Here is a 19,439-nt window from a genome sequence, read left to right as displayed (position 1 = left end):
ACCAAAAATGGGAAATTTAGATTTTCAATATATGTCCTTTCTTGCATATTAAAACTATCTACCAGCACTGTTCTACCTGGGTGCTGTCTCTTATGACTTAATACTGTGGTTATTCTATATCAGACATGTCAAACACAAGGCCCGGGGGCCGGATGCGGCCCGTGAAGTGGTTTCATGTGGCCCGTGAAGCCATCCTGGAAACAGGGAGGGAACGGCCCCCACTGCCTTGGCCCTGGCCCAGAGACCCTCCTCCTGCCAGAGACCCTCAGATCTGTCCCCACTCCTGCCAGGGCCCCCATAGGCACCCTTGATGCGAACGATGTAGAGCTGGCCACACCCACCCAGTAGGCCATACGCACTCTAGCCACGCCCACCCAGTAGGCCACACCCACCCAGGCCACACCCACCCAGCCCCCTGAGGGCAACCGCAATGCTGATGCGGCCCTCAATGAAATTGAGCTTGACACCCCTGTTCTATATGCAAAGCCTTCTTCATATATTTGTGTAACGTATGAACAAGACCCAGCCCTATAGCTTATTTTTATTCATGATCAATTATCATAGTTAGGAACTGATGTCAAAATGCTTTGTGTTGGCTAGAAATTCTGAAAGACATATGACCTGAAGGGACCAACTTGAAAAATGCCATGCATGAGATAAACTATACAATTGTAGCAGTGTGGTATTACAAAGTAGTTGACCACCTTCTCAATATTCAACTTTGAGTTTATCGCTAGGTTTTATTCCAAGTCCAAATTTAAAGTCTTACAAATAATTTTCTATACTAATGTGCAAAATGTTTGAATATGAAACAAAATGCCCTGCTTGTTTCACATTTCAAACAGATTGTTTTGGTCATTTAAGTCTTGAGTTAGAAACATGATGTCAGGCTATAAACACTATTGGAAGTGGCCAAAAGCATCAACTGTAGATCTAAAACAGTTGCTCTGCACTCAAAACAACTATTTTGAATTCAAAATGGGGCATTTCAACTTGAGAATGGCACAAAATCAAAACACTTTGCACACTGCTATTCTGGTCTTTATATTGTATATGAAGTAGGTAGTTGCCCAATTTGAAATTTTGGTCAAAGTAACGGAGAATTGCAATTTGTTTTATTTTTTCAGGGCAACCGTATACCCTGAGCAGGACTGCTGTAATCTTGTTGGAAGAACACTGGATAATTTCAACAAAAAAACTATACTGAATGAATGAATGAATGAATGAATGAATGAATGAATGAATGAATGAATGAAAAGGAAAGAAGGAAGGAAGGAAGGCAGGCAGGCATGCCTGCTGGGCTCAACTGAATTTTGAATGTCAAGTTAGAGAATTCCTCTTCCAGAAAATAAAAAACAGCATTAAATTTTGTTTCTACTCTTTTTACATGTGTTTCAGTTAAAATTAAAATTGAATCTATAGAAAAAATTCTCTGATATCCATTAACTGAGTACTGCAATTCACAATATGTCAGAAACTCATCAGACAAGCAGTATGTGATGTGATGCATGGGTGCTTTAGCATAGCAGAAGTATATGCTAGAGATTTTCTTTTTGGCTTTGAAAATTGTATCAAAGAAATATCTAATTAGGATTATACCATAATATACCTTTCCAAACTAGCTATTACTGTTTAAGCACCAATTGGTTCTTCTCAGTTTCTAATGTAAGAACACTAAGAACACGATTTAGTGCCCTACCACTTTTTCCATGTTTAATTCATGCTGTGTGCATTTGCCTGGCCCGGATTATTTTTCCCAAAAAAACAATTAAGAGGATGCACAGGTAGTCCTCATTTAGCAACTGCTTCCTGGAGCAACAGTTCATACAGTAGTTATGACAGTGATGAAAAAGCAACTTTGCAACCAATCCTTGCATTTACAATTTTGCAGATCTGGAAAAGCAAAAGAAAGCTACAGTAAGAAAGTTAAGCACAGTTGCAGCCTCAGTGACTGCATGACAGCTGACTTGCCAGTCCCAACAGTGATCACTAATTTGAGGACTACCTATATAAAATTATTAAGAAATGTTAGTGGTTGAACTTCTAGAGAAAGGGAGAGCGGGCTAATTTGAACACAAAGCTGGGAGGCAGGGTGAACAAAGTTTAGTGCCAAAACTAAATAGAAGAGTAAGTGTACAGCTCAGGCTTGAACTGTAGAGTTCTTGATGCTCTCGGAGGTTGATTGGAGACACTTCATTACCCAACTAGGTATCACCATCAATGCTAGTGCAGAAAGAGCACCAAGGACAGTAAAATAGCCACTCCTAAGCTCAGCTTAGCATGAACAAAAGAAATGAAAATATTGCCTCTCATGTAATTCTAGACACAAAGTAGCTGAGTTGTAAATATACCAGCCCAGCCAAACAGCAACAACAACAAAAAAAAACCAGGTGTGCAATTGTTTCTGGGCTGGCACAAATATTGTGGAAAGATTCTCACTAACTGCAGCTAGGTAATTGTGCCTTCTCTTCCATGCAGCTCTCTAATAAATATTAAAGGCATTATGAACCCTTGACTCTATTTTCAATTTAACAAACTAAATTCCTTTCCTATACTGTAGTTCACTGACCAGAATTTTGTACAATTATGCAATAAAAATTAGAACATGCAAGGAAAAAAGGGGGCTAGTTAACAAAGACTAAACAAAAATGGAAATAAAATTCCAAGAGTTAATTAAAATGCTTTTTCAAATTAGATTGCTAAACTACTGGGTAATTATTAAATATTTCATGTAGAATATTAAAAGTCTAACATTCTTAAAACAACTCAAACAACTAATGCTAAAACACTATCCATTATTAAACCAAAGGCAACGATATTGCTTCATATATGTCAGCCCTTTCAAGTAGTCTAGACAAAAAATTAAAACTATTTTTGTCCTTGTTCGTTGCAGTGTGAAGCTACCAATGAGTTTGGGTTTCCTCATCTATCTGCTCACTCGTGTTCTTGCAATCTAGTGGATTGGTGTACTACAAAGATAACTTGGAGGTGGGAGAAAGTTCTTAATGTAATTTACCAGATTCCCTTCATGGATTTCCCCTGTAACTATGTAGGATAGGGAGGAAGCTATTGCAAGAACATGAATGAGCCATTAACAAGGATTGCCGGACTCATTGGTAGCCTCACACTACATTCAATTTTGCAGCTACTACGATTGTTACCGAGCAGGGACAAAAATAGTCAGAGTCAACAGGAGTGATTTACCACCAGCTTATCAGGTGTTTAGGAGCAGAGGGCTTGGCAGCACAAGGGAACAATAATCAACAACTTAACAGCCAGCCATTAACACCCTAATTAACAACTAAAAGTTACACACAACCAACACCATATAACTGCCCGGTACACCGTTTAGAACAGCCCAGTGCACATATTCCAGAGAGAGGGAGGTTTCTTGAGGATGGGCTCCAGCATACCTTCATCTGATGACCGACTCAGACTGGATCCTGCAACAAAACAATTTGTATAATCCACATGTTATGAAACAAATTAAATCATGTGGGACTGTCTCTTGCAAGCCTTACTCAAGTACTTTTAACAGAAACTCCCTAGGGTTTCCTCCAAATGCATGATCTGTTTTCTCTGGCATAACCTAATATTGATACATTAGTTGCGGCAGGTATTGATGACAATCTCCCAAACCTGACATCGTAGGCTGAGAGTGAGTGACTGGCCCAAAATCACCCAGCCGGCTTTCATGCCCGAGGCTGGACTAAAACTCACCGTCTTCTGGTTTCTAGCCTGGCGCCTCAGCCACTAGCCCAAACTGGCTCTCAGAAGCTTTCTTTCAAATCAGGGGATATTTTACTTAATAAATTCCTACCTACGCTTTAAGCCACCAGGGACTCAAAAAAAAGCAGCAGCATATTAGCTAAAATGTAGGAGACCAAGACAAGATTGCAGGCGGGGGAGGGGGGGAACAAATCAGCCTGATTTCTAACCATGATATGATGATAACTTTATTGTCACTTTGAATGTACACCAATCGGCATACATCAAAATGAAATTTCATTGCATACAGCTCTCAAAGGGTCACCACCTCCGATATATACTTCTTGTTCGTGGCCCGCTCAAATTTCACATTGTCCATTTTAGTCTCTAGGGAGTAGGCACACAGGACAGATGGAAATGGGGCTCCATGTGGATTAGCCCTCAAATTCGCTTGTATTCTGACAACCTCGCCTTCTTTCCTTTCTCTGATCCTGACTCTTCCACCTTTTCCTTAGAGAGGCCTTGCTTCTTTTCGCCCCTGGAGCACGCTGCCGCCTCCACCAACTCCTCCAAAAGCCTCTCTCTCTCTTCCTCTAGGCCTGCCGACAGCCTCATCCAGTTCCTTTGCTCCATAAGCTCCAGGTCCTCTCCTCCTCTGGAAACAGCCCTGATTTGCAATGCAATACAATTCAATCCATCACTGGGCCAGCAGTCAGATCTTCTCAAACATAAGCAAGAACAAGATACACGAACGCCCTTCCTCTCCCACCCTTCCAATGGACAGCTCTAGCTCATTTAAGGCAAGGCTGTACGGCACCGCCTGCTCGTCCTGCCACCCAGAGCAATCCTGATTGGCTGCCGAGCCGGGAAAACCAAAGGCTACACCAGGGATCTTCAAACTTGGCCGCTTTAAGACTTGTGGACTTCAACTCCTAGAATTCCTCAGCCAGCAGGGCTGGCTGAGGAATTCTGGGAGTTGAAGTCCACAAGTCTTAAAGCGGCCAAGTTTGAAGACCCCTGGGCTACACCAATCGCCTGCGCCCACTGCCCAAGAGCAGCCTTAGCGCTCTCCGGCGCTCTTCGGAAAGGACAGAGAGGGCTCGAGAGCCCGGGAACGAGTCCTGGGATGACGTAGGCGCCGGCCTCCCCACCCCGCCTTCCGCCGAAGCCGAGGCGGAAAAGCCCGAGGCCGCCTGTCACAGTTTCGTGCGGCGCAAAGCCGGAAGCGGCGTGCCGATCCCCTGATTTTCCGCCCGAGGCTCCGCCGCCGCCGCCGTGCCTCCTTATTTCTTCGCAACCGCGCGCGACCATGTCAGTTTCCCCCGTGAAAAAGCAGAAGATGGAGTCGGCGCTAGAGCAGCTCAAGCAACACACCACCGTGGTGGCCGATACGGGAGATTTCCACGGTGAGAGGGAATCGTTCCGGTGATCCCTTTTTAGCCCCTTCCAGACAGGATCCGGGAGAGAGTGGTAGAACGGGGGGGGGTGTAGCTCTCCTGTGACCTTTTGGGGTTCCCTATCACGTCCGATCCAGCTGGGTTTAATGCTCTTTCCCATGGTTTCTTCCGGGTACGGTTTGAACTCCCCCGTTTTCTTACCTCCGCGGGAAAGGAAAGCTAGTTGGAGGGAACCCGACGAGGAAGTCGTGTTTGTCGTAGCCCGGTGCAGTGCTTTATTTTCGCATAAGCAGGCCTAATAAGTCTAGCCCCTCGGTAGAAGCAAAACGTTTAGAAACCTTGCAGTGTTGGGATGTTCATAAACTTTCTCTAGTTGACCTTAAAAAGGTGCTGTTTTATTGAATCCTGATTTTGTTTTCACGGGCAATTTAATGGGGGGGGGGACTTTTTATGAGGGAGCTTGAAAAGTCAGACCTAGTTAATACTAGAATAGGAGACCACCAGGAAATCTCATGGTTGTAGAATAACCTAGGATGATGGGGGTGGGGTGGGGAGAGGGAATCTCAGAAGAAGGACTTGGCATTCCACTTCTGTTTTGTTGCCAAGAAAAACAATATGGATTAATCGCTCTAACTTCTGTGCCTAGCGGTGGGGAAATACAATATGTGTATGTCAAGTCTTAGTGCTATTGCTGTGTTTTGTCACCATTACCCACAATTTGGGTTTAGGGATTGTTAAGGAACTTGACTCATTCTGAACGCAAGGCTTTAAAAAAGTATACATTTCATTAACCTGTAGCATTTTTCACACAGTGTTTAGTATTCCTTACAGCAAGGAGCAGACATTAAAAACGTCCCACCTCTGCTGTTCTGGAGTGATATAAGCCATTTCTAAAATGTTATTTATGCAAAAGCAGAAGTAACTCACAGCATGGATAAGTGATAATTTATTAAATGTATCTGCTGCCCAGCTCCCAGCGAGTGTTTTGACAATTATTAAAACATTGTATACTTTTAAAAAAAATTTCGGATAATCTTTTAAACTCTCTCAGTTTAACTCTCTTACCAGTTAGTCTGCATAGTTTTGCAAGTAATTGATATTTATGTTTTTCTAGAGGACATGCCTATTGATCTCTTTAAATCCTAGCTTAATTCTTTTTGGACTTAATGGTTGGACTTTTAAGAGAATCATAATATCTGAAAAAATGCTTTTCTATTTAAAATCTTCTTGTATAGTAATCTATTTACAAAACCCTTATGTATTCTACCACTACTGTAGGCTATATAATTGCAGAAAATAGTACTGCTTGCAAAATTTAATATACCTTGATCTGTTGTTTAGATGGTCAATGTATAATATTCATGGATAGTAATTTCTCAGAGTAAAAGTTGCTCAAAGAATCTAACCTAACACAAAATATTAACTATTTTGTAAATGGTCTTAGGAAAGATATTTCTCCTTCCTGTTGCTTAACTGGTGATGATGGCATCTTGCTGATGGGCTATGAGTTAGCAGATTTTGACAAGAAAAAAACCTTTTTAACTTGCGAACAAAACTTGCAGAGCAGGAAATAACCCTATGTATGTGTTAAATATTTGTTTTAAAAATACTTTGTAAATTTTCTATAGAAATATTGCACAATATATTTAAGAATATAGGGCTATATTGTATTTCTGTGATGTCACTTATGTAACTTTGCAAAGAACTTTGGTATGGTATGTCCTTAAGTAATTGGAGATGATTACCAGCATATGTATGTTCAAAAACACCTACAGGGAGTTTCAACCTGAAAAGCACAATTTTTTAGCCTGTATATGTAGCAATTTGGAATTTTTAAAAAATTGAATGTACTTAGATGTGCCAGTTCAAGAATAGTTGTTTCTATGTTACAGTGCATGTTCATTGTCCTACATAGACAGGAATTCTACTTTTGGTAGATTTTCCTGCAAATTATTTGAGTCATCCTTCGAATGTGGAGATGGCAATACAGGTAGTCCTCGACTTACAACAGTTCGTTTAATGAAGTTACGTCACTGAAAAAAATGACTTATGACCGTTTTTCACACTGACAACCATTTGTCAACTGACTCATACTTATGACCGTAGAAGTGTCCCAAGGTCATGAGATCAGCTTTTGTGACCTTCTGACCAGCAAAGTCAATGGGGAGGCCAGGTTCACTTAGCAACGATGTTACTAACTTAGCAACTGCAGTGATTCACTTAACAACTGTGGCAAGAAAATTCATAAAATGGAGCAAAACTCACTTAACAAATGTTTCACTTAGCAACATAAATTTTGGGCTCAATTATGGTCGTAACTCAAGGACTGCCTGTCATCTGTGTGTGTGTGTGTGTGTGTGTGTGTGTGTGTGTGTGTGTGTGTGTAAAATTGAAACCCACATCTAGATCTTGATGTGGCAAAACCAGCAACTGTTGGCTGTTTACTGCACAGTGCTTTTCATTCAAAGGTAAAAATGGGCTGGAGTGTGGGAGATACACATGTAACACTTGTCTTCAGTTTATTAAATACACATAAGGGAAATTTCAAAATTACAATGGCTGAATGAATGGAACTTACAACTGGTCCTAGAAGTTCTGGTGATCCCAGCATCCCATGGTCACATGATTGCCATTTGTGACTTTTCCTGCCAGCTTCACATAAGCGAAGTCAATGGGAAAGCTAGCAGAGAAACTGCAGGTTGCTTAGATAATTTTCCCACATCCAGCAGCAACCAACCCAAGCCTCACTGTGCTTGTGTTACACTGCACTAGCCCCTCCTTCACACAGATGTGCTCTCCCCCACCCAGTAGCAGCCACTTACATGCCTGCTGGCCTGCTTGCAAACTGCCAACTTTCTGCCAGCTGCCCCACTGATTTTGCTTGTGGGAAGCTAGCAGGAAGTTGCAAGGAGGTCCTTGTTTAACGACGGCAACAGGGACTGTCAGAATTGCCATCATTAAGCGATGCGGTCATGTCACATAGTTCTTTATGACCACATCACTTAGTAACAAATTCTGGTCCCAGTGACTTACTAATAAAAGATGATCTACATTGAAAGAGGGAATGAAGCAAATAATACTTCCTAAATCTACATAAATGAAGAAGTTGACAAAGAACAGTTTGCATAACTGAGTATCCTTTTGATCTTAATTAAATTCTATTCCATGACTCTTGCTACTGACACTAACTAGAATTTGCCTTTTCACTTTGGTGCCAAGGATATACCATGTTTTTCCAGATTATTATTATTTTCGGTTGTTACGTTGCCCTTTTTAGACTGATTTAATTTAGTGGATTGTATCTGTACAGTGTATTGAAATTTGTTTGCACAGTGGAGTGGTAAAAATCATTATGTTAATCAATACAGGACATAGCAAGGAAGATGTTATGGAGAACAGCCTTCCTAATATCAACTTTCTATATGACTTTGAGTGACTCTCTGAATTATATATCCTAGCTGCTAATTTTACTAAGAATTGTACAGTATCTGTCTTTTGTTAATTATTAATTCTCAATCACATTATGTGAGAACATAATTTCTGGCACCAGAATAACTACATTAATTACATTGCTCCATCTTATTGCATACCCTTAAAAAATTATTATCAAGCTGAGAGGCTAACATCCATCCCCCAACTTTTTTATTCTTGTTTTCTGCTTTTCTTCAGCTATTGAAGAGTACAAGCCTCTAGATGCTACTACCAACCCATCCCTGATACTAGCTGCAGCTCAGATGCCAGCCTATCAGCAACTGGTAGAAGATGCTATTGCGTATGGAAAGAAACTTGGTGGGTGAGTAAGCTTGCCAATGTTCTAATTTTGCAGCTGTGACACATAATGGGTATTATCAGTATGTGTCTTCACTCTCTGTTGCCTTTCATCTTCATGTAAGATAACTGTCAGACTTAAACCGGGATCAAGAAATTAAATAATGGTAGAATAGAGGAAGTCAAAGCCCTTCTGCAGACTACCAGCCACTCCCAGTTTTTTCTCATGGAAGGAGGAGGAAAGGAATAATTGGCTCAAATGCACCAGTAGAGAATGAGTCAGAGGTTTAAATAGAGCATCAGTCAAGTTTGTCCCAGTTAAGAGAGTTAATTAATGGTGATAAACCTCAGGACGTATGTATATGTACACGTGCACACCTTTGAGTCAGTGATGACTAATGGCAACCGGTTGGACAAATCCCTATGGTTTTCTAGGTAAGATTTCATAAGTGGTTTTCCATTGCCGCCTTCCTAGGGCTGAGAGGGTGACTGGCTCAGTGTCCCGCAGCTGGCTTTGTGCTTTAAGGCAGGACTAGAACTTATGGTCTCCCGTTTTCTAGTCTGGAATCTTAACCACTGCATTAAACTGACTCTAAAGTTCAGAAGATCGTGCAAAGAATGCATATTAACCGTTCCAATTTGACTCATTTATTTTTTTAGATGTCACATTAGCACATTTTTTTTCCTCAGTACATAAACTTCTACTTTGATTATTATGCAATTCCAGGTCAGAAAATGAACAAGTTACAAATGCTTGTGATAAGCTTTTTGTACTGTTTGGGGCAGAAATACTGAAGAGGATACCTGGCCGTGTGTCCACAGAAGTAGATGCAAGGTGAGTATTTTCTGAATTCATCAAATATAGCAATAGCAATTACACTTATATACCGCTTCATAGTGATTTAACAGCCCTCTCTAAGTGACTTACAGAGTCAGCATATGGCCTGGTTCTCATTTTTCCGACCTGAGAAGGATGGAAGGCTGAGTGAACTTTGAGCCAGTCAGAATTGAACTCCTGGCAGTGCACAGTGAGTTAGCCTGCAATACTGCATTCTAACCACTGCACCACTACGGCTCCTATATTATATTTGTTGGATTGATTGACTGTTATCCAGACTGTACTTCAGGAAATCAAAGCGTCACACATCCCGTCTTATTTTTCCCGTAAGAAAAAACCTGTGAGCTAGGCTGAGCTGACTATCTGATCAAGAACACCTGAGCTTGAAGATGGACTTGAATATGGGTCTCCCTACTTCTAGTCTAACTTCGTAACTCCCAACACCAAATTGGCTGTCATAACGTTCCATGTTTAAAACTGAAATACTTTGGCCACCTAATGAGAAGGAAGGACTCACTGGAGAAGAGCCTAATGCTGGGAAAGATTGAGGGCAATAGAAGAAGGGGACGACAGAGAATGAGGTGGCTGGATGGAGTCACTGAAGCAGTAGGCGTGAGCTTAAATGGACTCCAGAAGATGGTAGAGGACAGGAAGGCCTGGAGGAACGTTATCCATGGGGTCGCGATGGGTCGGACACGACTTCGCAACTAACAACAACAACAATAAACATTCCATGTGAGCCTGTTAAGCTATCGGTGAAAGTATGTCTCGTAAGAGGCTCACAGCATAAAAACAAGAAGAAGATAAGATAATCTTTATTGTCATTTTTTACTATGGGCACAACAGCACACATCAAAAATGAAATTTAGTTGCCCGCTTAATTCAGATAAAAATATAACGAAAAACAAAAACAGATGGCAGAAGCGGTCAACACAACACATACCCAAGTGGCTCCAGCCACTGTAGCCCAAAGCCTCTTTTGTTCTGTTAAACCAGTTAGTCTCTCTTGCATGGATTAGAGAGATGGCCATCCTGTTACTTGCATTTATGGACTGGAGTCTTTTGTTTAGCTTACCATTCGTGGTTTCTGTTAAGGCTTCCCGCTGAAGATCTTGCTTAGAAAGGCCTTGTTGTCCTGTTCTTAAGATATCAATTTTCTTAATGGTATTTGTGTTTCCTTAATGTTATTCAAATTTATTTTATTTGATGGGGTGTAATGTTTTAACAATCAATTAATGCAGAAGTAGTAGAAATGGCACATGATAAAATAGATGCTGTGAAGCTGCCAATTTCAATGGTGTTCTCGCCTAATGATATTGACTTCTTAAGTAGAGGGCTGAGGTGTGGCAAGTAGTATAGAAAAGCATGAATGTTGCATCCCGTATCTTTTGCCTATTTGCCCTTTTGAGTATAGTGTACACCAATTATAATGAAACAAAAACAAAAATGTATCTTTTTATTTTAAAGGTTGTCTTTTGATAAAGAAGGCATGGTTAAGAGAGCCAGACACTTCATAGATCTTTATAAAGAAATAGGAATTGGCAAAGATCGTATACTCATCAAGCTGTCATCAACATGGGAAGGCATCCAAGCTGGCAAGTAAGTATTACCAGTAACGGTAGTATAAGACTTATTTGATGGCTATTTAATATTTCCTGTTTGTCACCTTCTGCATAGGAACTTCTGCCTTGACCCCATCTGGTGTATTTTTACCATACACACTTCTTAAAACAGCTCATTCTGATCACATTCATCTTTTAGGTTTCCTCCAATATAGCCAGTTTTCATTTCTATTTAACAACGTGGCAGAAAAACATGCAGTTAAACACAGCCATTTTTATTTCTTTCAAGATACATTTACTTCTTGCAACATGCTACACCAGAAGCCTCAAACCTAAAGCCCCCCCCAGGTCATTTTATGCTGTCCACTCCTCACCCAACATAACGAGAGAGAAATGACCAGACACAGGACAGCAGAGTGCCAATATTGGACCGAAGCTACACAAACCTCCCCCCCCGCCCCCTAAGAAGAAAACATGGTGTGACAAGCCAACTGGCAGCTGCAGTCTGGCTGCATATCAAGGCCCAGTGGGGCCTGTCAGTTTGGCACTGGGGATAAGTTGTGGTAGTGGGTACAGAAGCAGCTATCCTGACAATCAGGCTCCTGCTCTCTGGGTGGGGAGTGAGGTACCTTCTATGGTTTCCTCCTGGGTGTGCTGAACAACCAGGGTACCAAGCTAGGTTTCCAGTTCAATATAGTTCTATACATCAGATGTATAGTTCTGTATGTCTGTACACCTATTGTTAAAGGTTTTGGACCTTGATTAGGTGAGCTGAGGAAGTTGGGGGGAAACCCTTATTTGCAGTTTAAGCTAAGACTTTAAAATTATTTTAAACCACAAACCTCTTTACTTTTCCATTATAAAGACATGGAAATCACAAGTGTCAACGGCTTTTTTCTTAATAGTTTTGAGAGGGGTTGCCTGATTTACATTAATTCAGTATATATATGACGATGCTGTCTATTCAGTCAGCTCTGATTCTCGGCAATTCTACCGACCAGTTCTCTCCATGTTTTCCAATCTTGTATGGCTTCTTTCAGTTGTTTTATATAGTTTTCTCTTACTTATTTCCTTCTTTCCTTTTCTTCCATGTCCATTTTCCCAAGATTCACTGTTGATGTTACCCAAAAAGTATTTTATCTAACATTCAGAATTCCCTTATTACTCTTGCATCCTCTTAACTGATTCTCTCAGTCTTATAAATAAGCAAATAAATCATTATTTCAGATTTAAATTTTTTCTTTTGCCATTTGAACAGGTGAACAGATGAACATTTAAACAGTATGTTCAAAACTAGGAGATGTTTTTCTAAGTAGATACCGACAAAGCACTCATTCTAATTTGTTGCTGACTCAATTTTCATGTATCTTTTATATTCCTACTCATCCATTCATGTTGACTAACCGAATAATTTGCCCTGCAGGATCACATTCATTTATTCCTTCCTGGATCACATTACAGTCTGAGTTGCAATTTCCATATGCTGAGATCCTCATTAGGAGACCATAGATTTTGACCCCCATCATGTTTCATCAGTCAAAGCTTTCACAGAACACTTTTTAATAATAGGGAGAGTATTAGTCACATCCATGTCACAAGTAGCCTTCCCTCCTAGTGATATGTATAATACCAGTTCATCTTGCCATGTTTTACTCTGTATTAGGGGGAGTATTAGTCACATCCATGTCACAAGTAGCCTTCCCTCCTAGTGATATGTATAATACCAGTTCATCTTGCCATGTTTTACTCTGTATTAGGGAGAGTATTAGTCACATCCATGTCACAAGTAGCCTTCCCTCCTAGTGATATGTATAATACCAGTTCATCTTGCCATGTTTTACTCTGTATTAGGGAGAGTATTAGTCACATCCATGTCACAAGTAGTCTTCCCTCCTAGTGATATGTATAATACCAGTTCATCTTGCCATGTTTTACTCTGTATTAGGGAGAGTATTAGTCACATCCATGTCACAAGTAGCCTTCCCTCCTAGTGATATGTATAACACCAGTTCATCTTGCCATGTTGTACTCTGTATGCCAGAAGCAAAACTGAAATTCTATTTTATTCCAACTGTGCTTATGCTATTCTATGAAAGGTAGGATCCATAACGCGGAGACCACTTTGCAAGCTAGCATAACATACTGCCCATACCCCACTAACCACAAAGAAAACAAAGGGTCCTGACTCACTGAGAAGACCCTTTTAAAAAAACAACGCGGTTCAAAATAAAATTGTATATGCAGTATTTAATAAAAATTGCATATAGAGCAGAAATGATACTGATTGGAAAAATAATTCTGGTCTGTTTTGTCTTACAGGATTCTTGAAGAGCAACATGGGATTCACTGCAATATGACCTTGCTCTTTTCCTTTGCTCAGGCAGTTGCTTGTGCAGAAGCAGGGGTCACCCTCATTTCTCCTTTTGTTGGGCGTATTCTGGATTGGCATGTTGCAAATACAGACAAAAAAACCTATGAGCCATCAGAGGACCCAGGTAATTGAATAAATGTGGCTAAGAGATTAAGTTTGTAATTGAATCAACCTGAAATATTTAGTATTCGTAAATAAACCATTCTGAGAGCTTCTTTACCTCTGAATAAAGTAGTAATTGCTTTAAATAGTTACCTTATGTTCTGTTTTAGGGGTAAAGAGTGTCACTAAAATCTATCATTATTACAAAAAGTTTGACTATAAAACTATTGTAATGGGAGCTTCTTTTCGCAACACTGGAGAAATCAAAGCACTGACTGGCTGTGACTTTCTCACCATTTCACCTAAACTTCTGGGAGAGCTCAGTAAAGATAACAGCAAGCTAACACCAAAGCTGAACATCAAAGATGGTAAGTTTTCTGTCTTACTGACATGCAGGGTAGACAAACACCACTCAATAAAAAAGTTTTAACAACAATCTTTTACCACATCCTCTCAATGCGTAAGGATTTAAGTTTACTTAACTATCTACAGAGGGCTGTATATGTGTAACTGTTAATCCTTTCGGTACTCAATAGATAAGTTCATTTTTTTGAAAAACCAATGTCTCAAAGAGATGCATCAGCATTTTTTATATATATTTACTATTCAGGAATATGTAAGACTTTTGCTATGGCCCCTAAAGGATAATATCAATACCCACATATTAGTTAACTGAATGGTTTCTGTAAGATGTTGAGATTCAGGATTCCCTGTGATAACTGTACAATTAGTATAATAATAAAGTATACCATTGCCTACTTCCATAATTTGTTACTTCTATCATCTTCAATGCAGCTCAGGCATCTGACTTGGAGAAGATCCATCTGGATGAAAAGACATTCCGTTGGCTTCATAATGAAGACCAAATGGCTGTGGAGAAACTGTCAGATGGGATCAGAAAGTTTGCTGCTGATGCAGTTAAACTGGAAGTCATGATAAAGGTAAAATTAAGGGTTTCTTATCTTGCTAAATATATTTCCAAAGCTCCTTCAAATGGTACATTTCACAAGTATTGCAGATGTAAATGTCAACCTGAGTTTATTTGTATTTTGTGTTGCATGTTTTCATACATGATACTAATGTTAAATATAAAGTATAAAACCAATTGAATAGCAAATTATCGGTGAAGAGATTTAAAGTATAAGTGCATTATTTTGTAATTAGGCTGTTGATCCCATAATCCATTTATTATTATGGATTTTATTTATTTCCATATAGAATTAAATGCACTTTAAAACTACCGTATATACTTGAGTATAAGCCGACTCGAGTATAAGCCGAGACCCCCAATTTCACCCCCAAAAACTGGAAAAAGTTATTGACTCGAGTATAAGCCGATCCGCCGTTCTGCAAGCCTCTGCCGCCAGCAGAGGCTCGATCCGCCATTTTGCAAGCCTGAATACACAGGAATACCCTGTGTGGCCAAGGCTCGTCGGCAGGTCTCCGTTCCTCCTGCCGACCTTTGGGGAGGTTTGGGCGCCTCCCCAAACCTCCCCAAACCTCGGCAGGTCTCCGTTCCTGTTTGGGGAGGTTTGGGCGCCTCCCCAAACCTCCCCAAACCTCGGCAGGTCTCCGTTCCTCCGCGCAGACCTGCCGACCTTTGGGGAGGTTTGGGCGCCTCCCCAAACGTCCCCAAACCTCGGCAGGTCTCCGTTCCTGTTTGGGGAGGTTTGGGCGCCTCCCCAAACCTCCCCAAACCTCGGCAGGTCTCCGTTCCTCCGCGCAGACCTGCCGACGTTTGGGGAGGTTTGGGCGCCTCCCCAAACCTCCCCAAACCTCGGCAGGTCTCCGTTCCTGTTTGGGGAGGTTTGGGCGCCTCCCCAAACCTCCCCAAACCTCGGCAGGTCTCCGTTCCTCCGCGCAGACCTGCCGACCTTTGGGGAGGTTTGGGCGCCTCCCCAAACGTCCCCAAACCTCGGCAGGTCTCCGTTCCTGTTTGGGGAGGTTTGGGCGCCTCCCCAAACCTCGGCAGGTCTCCGTTCCTCCGCGCAGACCTGCCGACCTTTGGGGAGGTTTGGGCGCCTCCCCAAACGTCCCCAAACCTCGGCAGGTCTCCGTTCCTCCGCGCAGACCTGCCGACCTTTGGGGAGGTTTGGGCGCCTCCCCAAACGTCCCCAAACCTCGGCAGGTCTCCGTTCCTGTTTGGGGAGGTTTGGGCGCCTCCCCAAACCTCCCCAAACCTCGGCAGGTCTCCGTTCCTCCGCGCAGACCTGCCGACCTTTGGGGAGGTTTGGGCGCCTCCCCAAACGTCCCCAAACCTCGGCAGGTCTCCGTTCCTGTTTGGGGAGGTTTGGGCGCCTCCCCAAACCTCCCCAAACCTCGGCAGGTCTCCGTTCCTCCGCGCAGACCTGCCGACCTTTGGGGAGGTTTGGGCGCCTCCCCAAACGTCCCCAAACCTCGGCAGGTCTCCGTTCCTGTTTGGGGAGGTTTGGGCGCCTCCCCAAACCTCCCCAAACCTCGGCAGGTCTCCGTTCCTCCGCGCAGACCTGCCGACCTTTGGGGAGGTTTGGGCGCCTCCCCAAACGTCCCCAAACCTCGGCAGGTCTCCGTTCCTCCGCGCAGACCTGCCGACCTTTGGGGAGGTTTGGGCGCCTCCCCAAACGTCCCCAAACCTCGGCAGGTCTCCGTTCCTGTTTGGGGAGGTTTGGGCGCCTCCCCAAACCTCCCCAAACCTCGGCAGGTCTCCGTTCCTCCGCGCAGACCTGCCGACCTTTGGGGAGGTTTGGGCGCCTCCCCAAACCTCCCCAGGTCTCCGTTCCTGTTTGGGGAGGTTTGGGCGCCTCCCCAAACCTCCCCAAACCTCGGCAGGTCTCCGTTCCTCCTGCCGACCTTTGGGGAGGTTTGGGCGCCTCCCCAAACCTCCCCAAACCTCGGCAGGTCTCCGTTCCTCCTGCCGACCTTTGGGGAGGTTTGGGCGCCTCCCCAAACCTCCCCAAACCTCGGCAGGTCTCCGTTCCTCCTGCCGACCTTTGGGGAGGTTTGGGCGCCTCCCCAAACCTCGGCAGGTCTCCGTTCCTCCGCGCAGACCTGCCGACCTTTGGGGAGGTTTGGGCGCCTCCCCAAACCTCCCCAAACCTCGGCAGGTCTCCGTTCCTGTTTGGGGAGGTTTGGGCGCCTCCCCAAACCTCCCCAAACCTCGGCAGGTCTCCGTTCCTCCGCGCAGACCTGCCGACGTTTGGGGAGGTTTGGGGAGGCGCCCAAACCTCCCCAAAGGTCGGCAGGAGGAACGGAGACCTGCCGAGGTTTGGGGAGGCGCCCAAACCTCCCCAAACGTCGGCAGGTCTGCGCGGAGGAACGGAGACCTGCCGAGGTTTGGGGAGGCGCCCAAACCTCCCCAAACGTCGGCAAGTCTCCGTTCCTCCGCGCCCTGCCTGCCTGCTTCTTTCCGCTGCGGAAAGAAGCAGGCAGGCAAGGCGCGGAGTTTGGGGAGGTGCGCGCGCACCTCCCCAAACCTCCCCAAACTTCGGCAGGTCTCGGACGGCGGTGGCTTGGGAGAGGTGCGGGCGATCCCGGAAGCACCAAAGCCTCGGCCGCGCACAAGTCCTCGGTAAGTTTTTTTGTTGACTGGAGTATAAGCCGAAGTGGAATTTTTCAGCCCAAAAAGTGGGCTGAAAAATTCGGCTTATACTCAAGTATATACGGTAATCACCATAAATACTTACATAGCAGATCCTAGGTTATACTGCTTTTATAAATCTGAAATATCTTTGATAAGTTAAACTTCCTAAATTTAAGTATCTTAACACTGTTAAAGTTTATAAATTGGATATTTTAAAAAAATGTTTATATTTACATGGGATTGGTAGATGTTCACATGTGACATTCAAAACCAGCACATGGATTTTCAACATTTAATGATATTTTTTTTAAAATCTTAAATGCTCCTCTTGACTCAAAGAAAATAATCAAAATGAAATTGGTTTCCCCTTTCCCTGTATTAATAACTCCACTATTTAGAACTTTTTAATTTGGAATTTAAACAGACTGCAGGTAAATAAAGTCAAAATTGATAAATGCTAAACTGTATATAACTTGCAAGTTATTTTCTGATTTTCAGTGCTACTGCATGTTCTTCATTGGTCTTAGTACCTTCATCCTTAAATAGGTGAAATCCTATTTGCCAATCTCTTCTTTTACATTAAATGTCAATGATTTCTTAAAATGTCTGCAACCAATGTGCCTATTAATTTTTGTATTTTTTCTCCTTTTTTAGGAACGGATGTTCGGTACTGCAAATGGAAAGTAGACATGCCAAATTTTATGGATCCTATATAGATGTAAAGATTTACATGCTGCATACGAAAAGATTTTCTGTAATCACAGATTTCTATATGAATTTGCAGAGAAAAGTTCTTCAGGTCTGCTGTGCTTTTATATATCAGGATTGTAATATTACAATTCTGTATTACCAATATTTTTATTCTTCACTATAATGCAGATGCATCAAGGACCAACTGCCTAGCTTTTTTCTTCAAGGTACTATTACTAATAATGATAAAACATTCTGATGTACGGGTGCATTCCAAAAGAATAAAACGTACGACATTTTATAGAGCTTGGTTGACTCCTGTTGAGGCAAGTCCTCCATTTGAAGGATGTGTACATGCTATTTCTAGAAACAAAATCACTGTAAGATTTGAGCAAGCGTGTTTTATAAACATTCCATTCTTAGGATTATGAGGAGCTTCCCTCCTGTTCTTGTAGAATGAATTGTCTCTCACAGGGTTATTGTGGGAAAATAGGAGGAAGAAATATGGAAAAGCTTGAATTGTACAAATAAAAGATGGGATGTAAATCTAAATTATAATGCTGTCTCCTTCTCCAGCTGTTATTGCCACTGTGCTTCTCCCTCTCCCCAAGATAGAGCAGCTTTGTTTGTCTCTGATTTGTGATCTCCAAATCTCTTAACTAGGGTTTCAGTGCTTAGTGATATTTTGGCCTAGATCATACTCCTGTCTGCTTCTTTGCCCACATGCCTAAACTTTAAACCGATATTGCTTTTCTCAGAATCTGAGGCATTGTTGCAACTGCATTGAACATCTTCAGTGCCTTCCCCCATTTTAAATGTGATTTTCAAACAGTAAGGTAAAGGTTCCCCCGCGCATGCGTGCTAGTCGTTTCTGACTCTAGGGGCCGGTGCTCATCCGTTTCAAAGCCAAAGAGCCAGCGCTTGTCCGAGGACGTCTCCGTGGTCATGTGGCCGGCATGACTAGACACCAGAGGGGCACGGAGCGCTGTTACCTTCCTACCGTAGCGGTCCCTATTTTTCTACTTGCATTTTTACGTGCTTTCGAACTGCTAGGTTGGCAGAAGCTGGGACAAGTAACAGGCGCTCACTCTGTTACGCGGCACTCGGGATTCAACCCGCCAAACTGCCGACCATCTGATTGACAGGCTCAGTGTCCTAACCCACTGAACCACTGCATCCCTTTTCAAACAGTAGCAAAGCTCTTTTCAAATGGCCATTAATAGTGCACTATTTCTTTGGATCGAACCCTGTCAGATATAGTACAAGACTTCTAAGGGCAATACTGGGGAGGAGATCTCAGTTTGGCATAGTTCTGATTTAAAAGTATAGTGGTGACCAGATGATGATCAGATGACTGCAAGGAATATAAATCCTTTCATCTCCCACCATTCAGTAAGAATTGAAGGAGCTTCTTAGATAAGAAGCAAAATGTCTTCATGGAAAA

At 42.6% G+C, this 19,439-nt stretch overlaps 1 protein-coding gene across 1 annotated transcript; it reads left to right on the top strand.

The window, feature by feature from the left end:
• The first annotated feature begins 4,821 nt into the window (after positions 1 to 4,821).
• TALDO1 (transaldolase 1) lies at positions 4,822 to 18,296 on the top strand. The gene is made up of 8 exons (XM_081313176.1): positions 4,822 to 5,114; positions 8,775 to 8,898; positions 9,601 to 9,708; positions 11,179 to 11,310; positions 13,593 to 13,768; positions 13,917 to 14,114; positions 14,542 to 14,687; positions 17,960 to 18,296. Exons 1-8 carry the CDS (start codon positions 5,018 to 5,020, stop codon positions 17,990 to 17,992), a joined length of 1,014 nt encoding a protein of 337 aa, XP_081169302.1. The 5' UTR covers positions 4,822 to 5,017; the 3' UTR covers positions 17,993 to 18,296.
• Positions 18,297 to 19,439: the final 1,143 nt, after the last annotated feature.

This window comes from Vipera berus (assembly GCF_964194415.1).
Source record: "Vipera berus genome assembly, chromosome: 1".
NCBI classification, from domain to species: Eukaryota; Metazoa; Chordata; class Lepidosauria; order Squamata; family Viperidae; genus Vipera; species Vipera berus.
The sequence above is the reverse complement of the archived record's forward strand: the minus strand, read 5'-3'. Positions and strand labels throughout refer to the sequence as shown.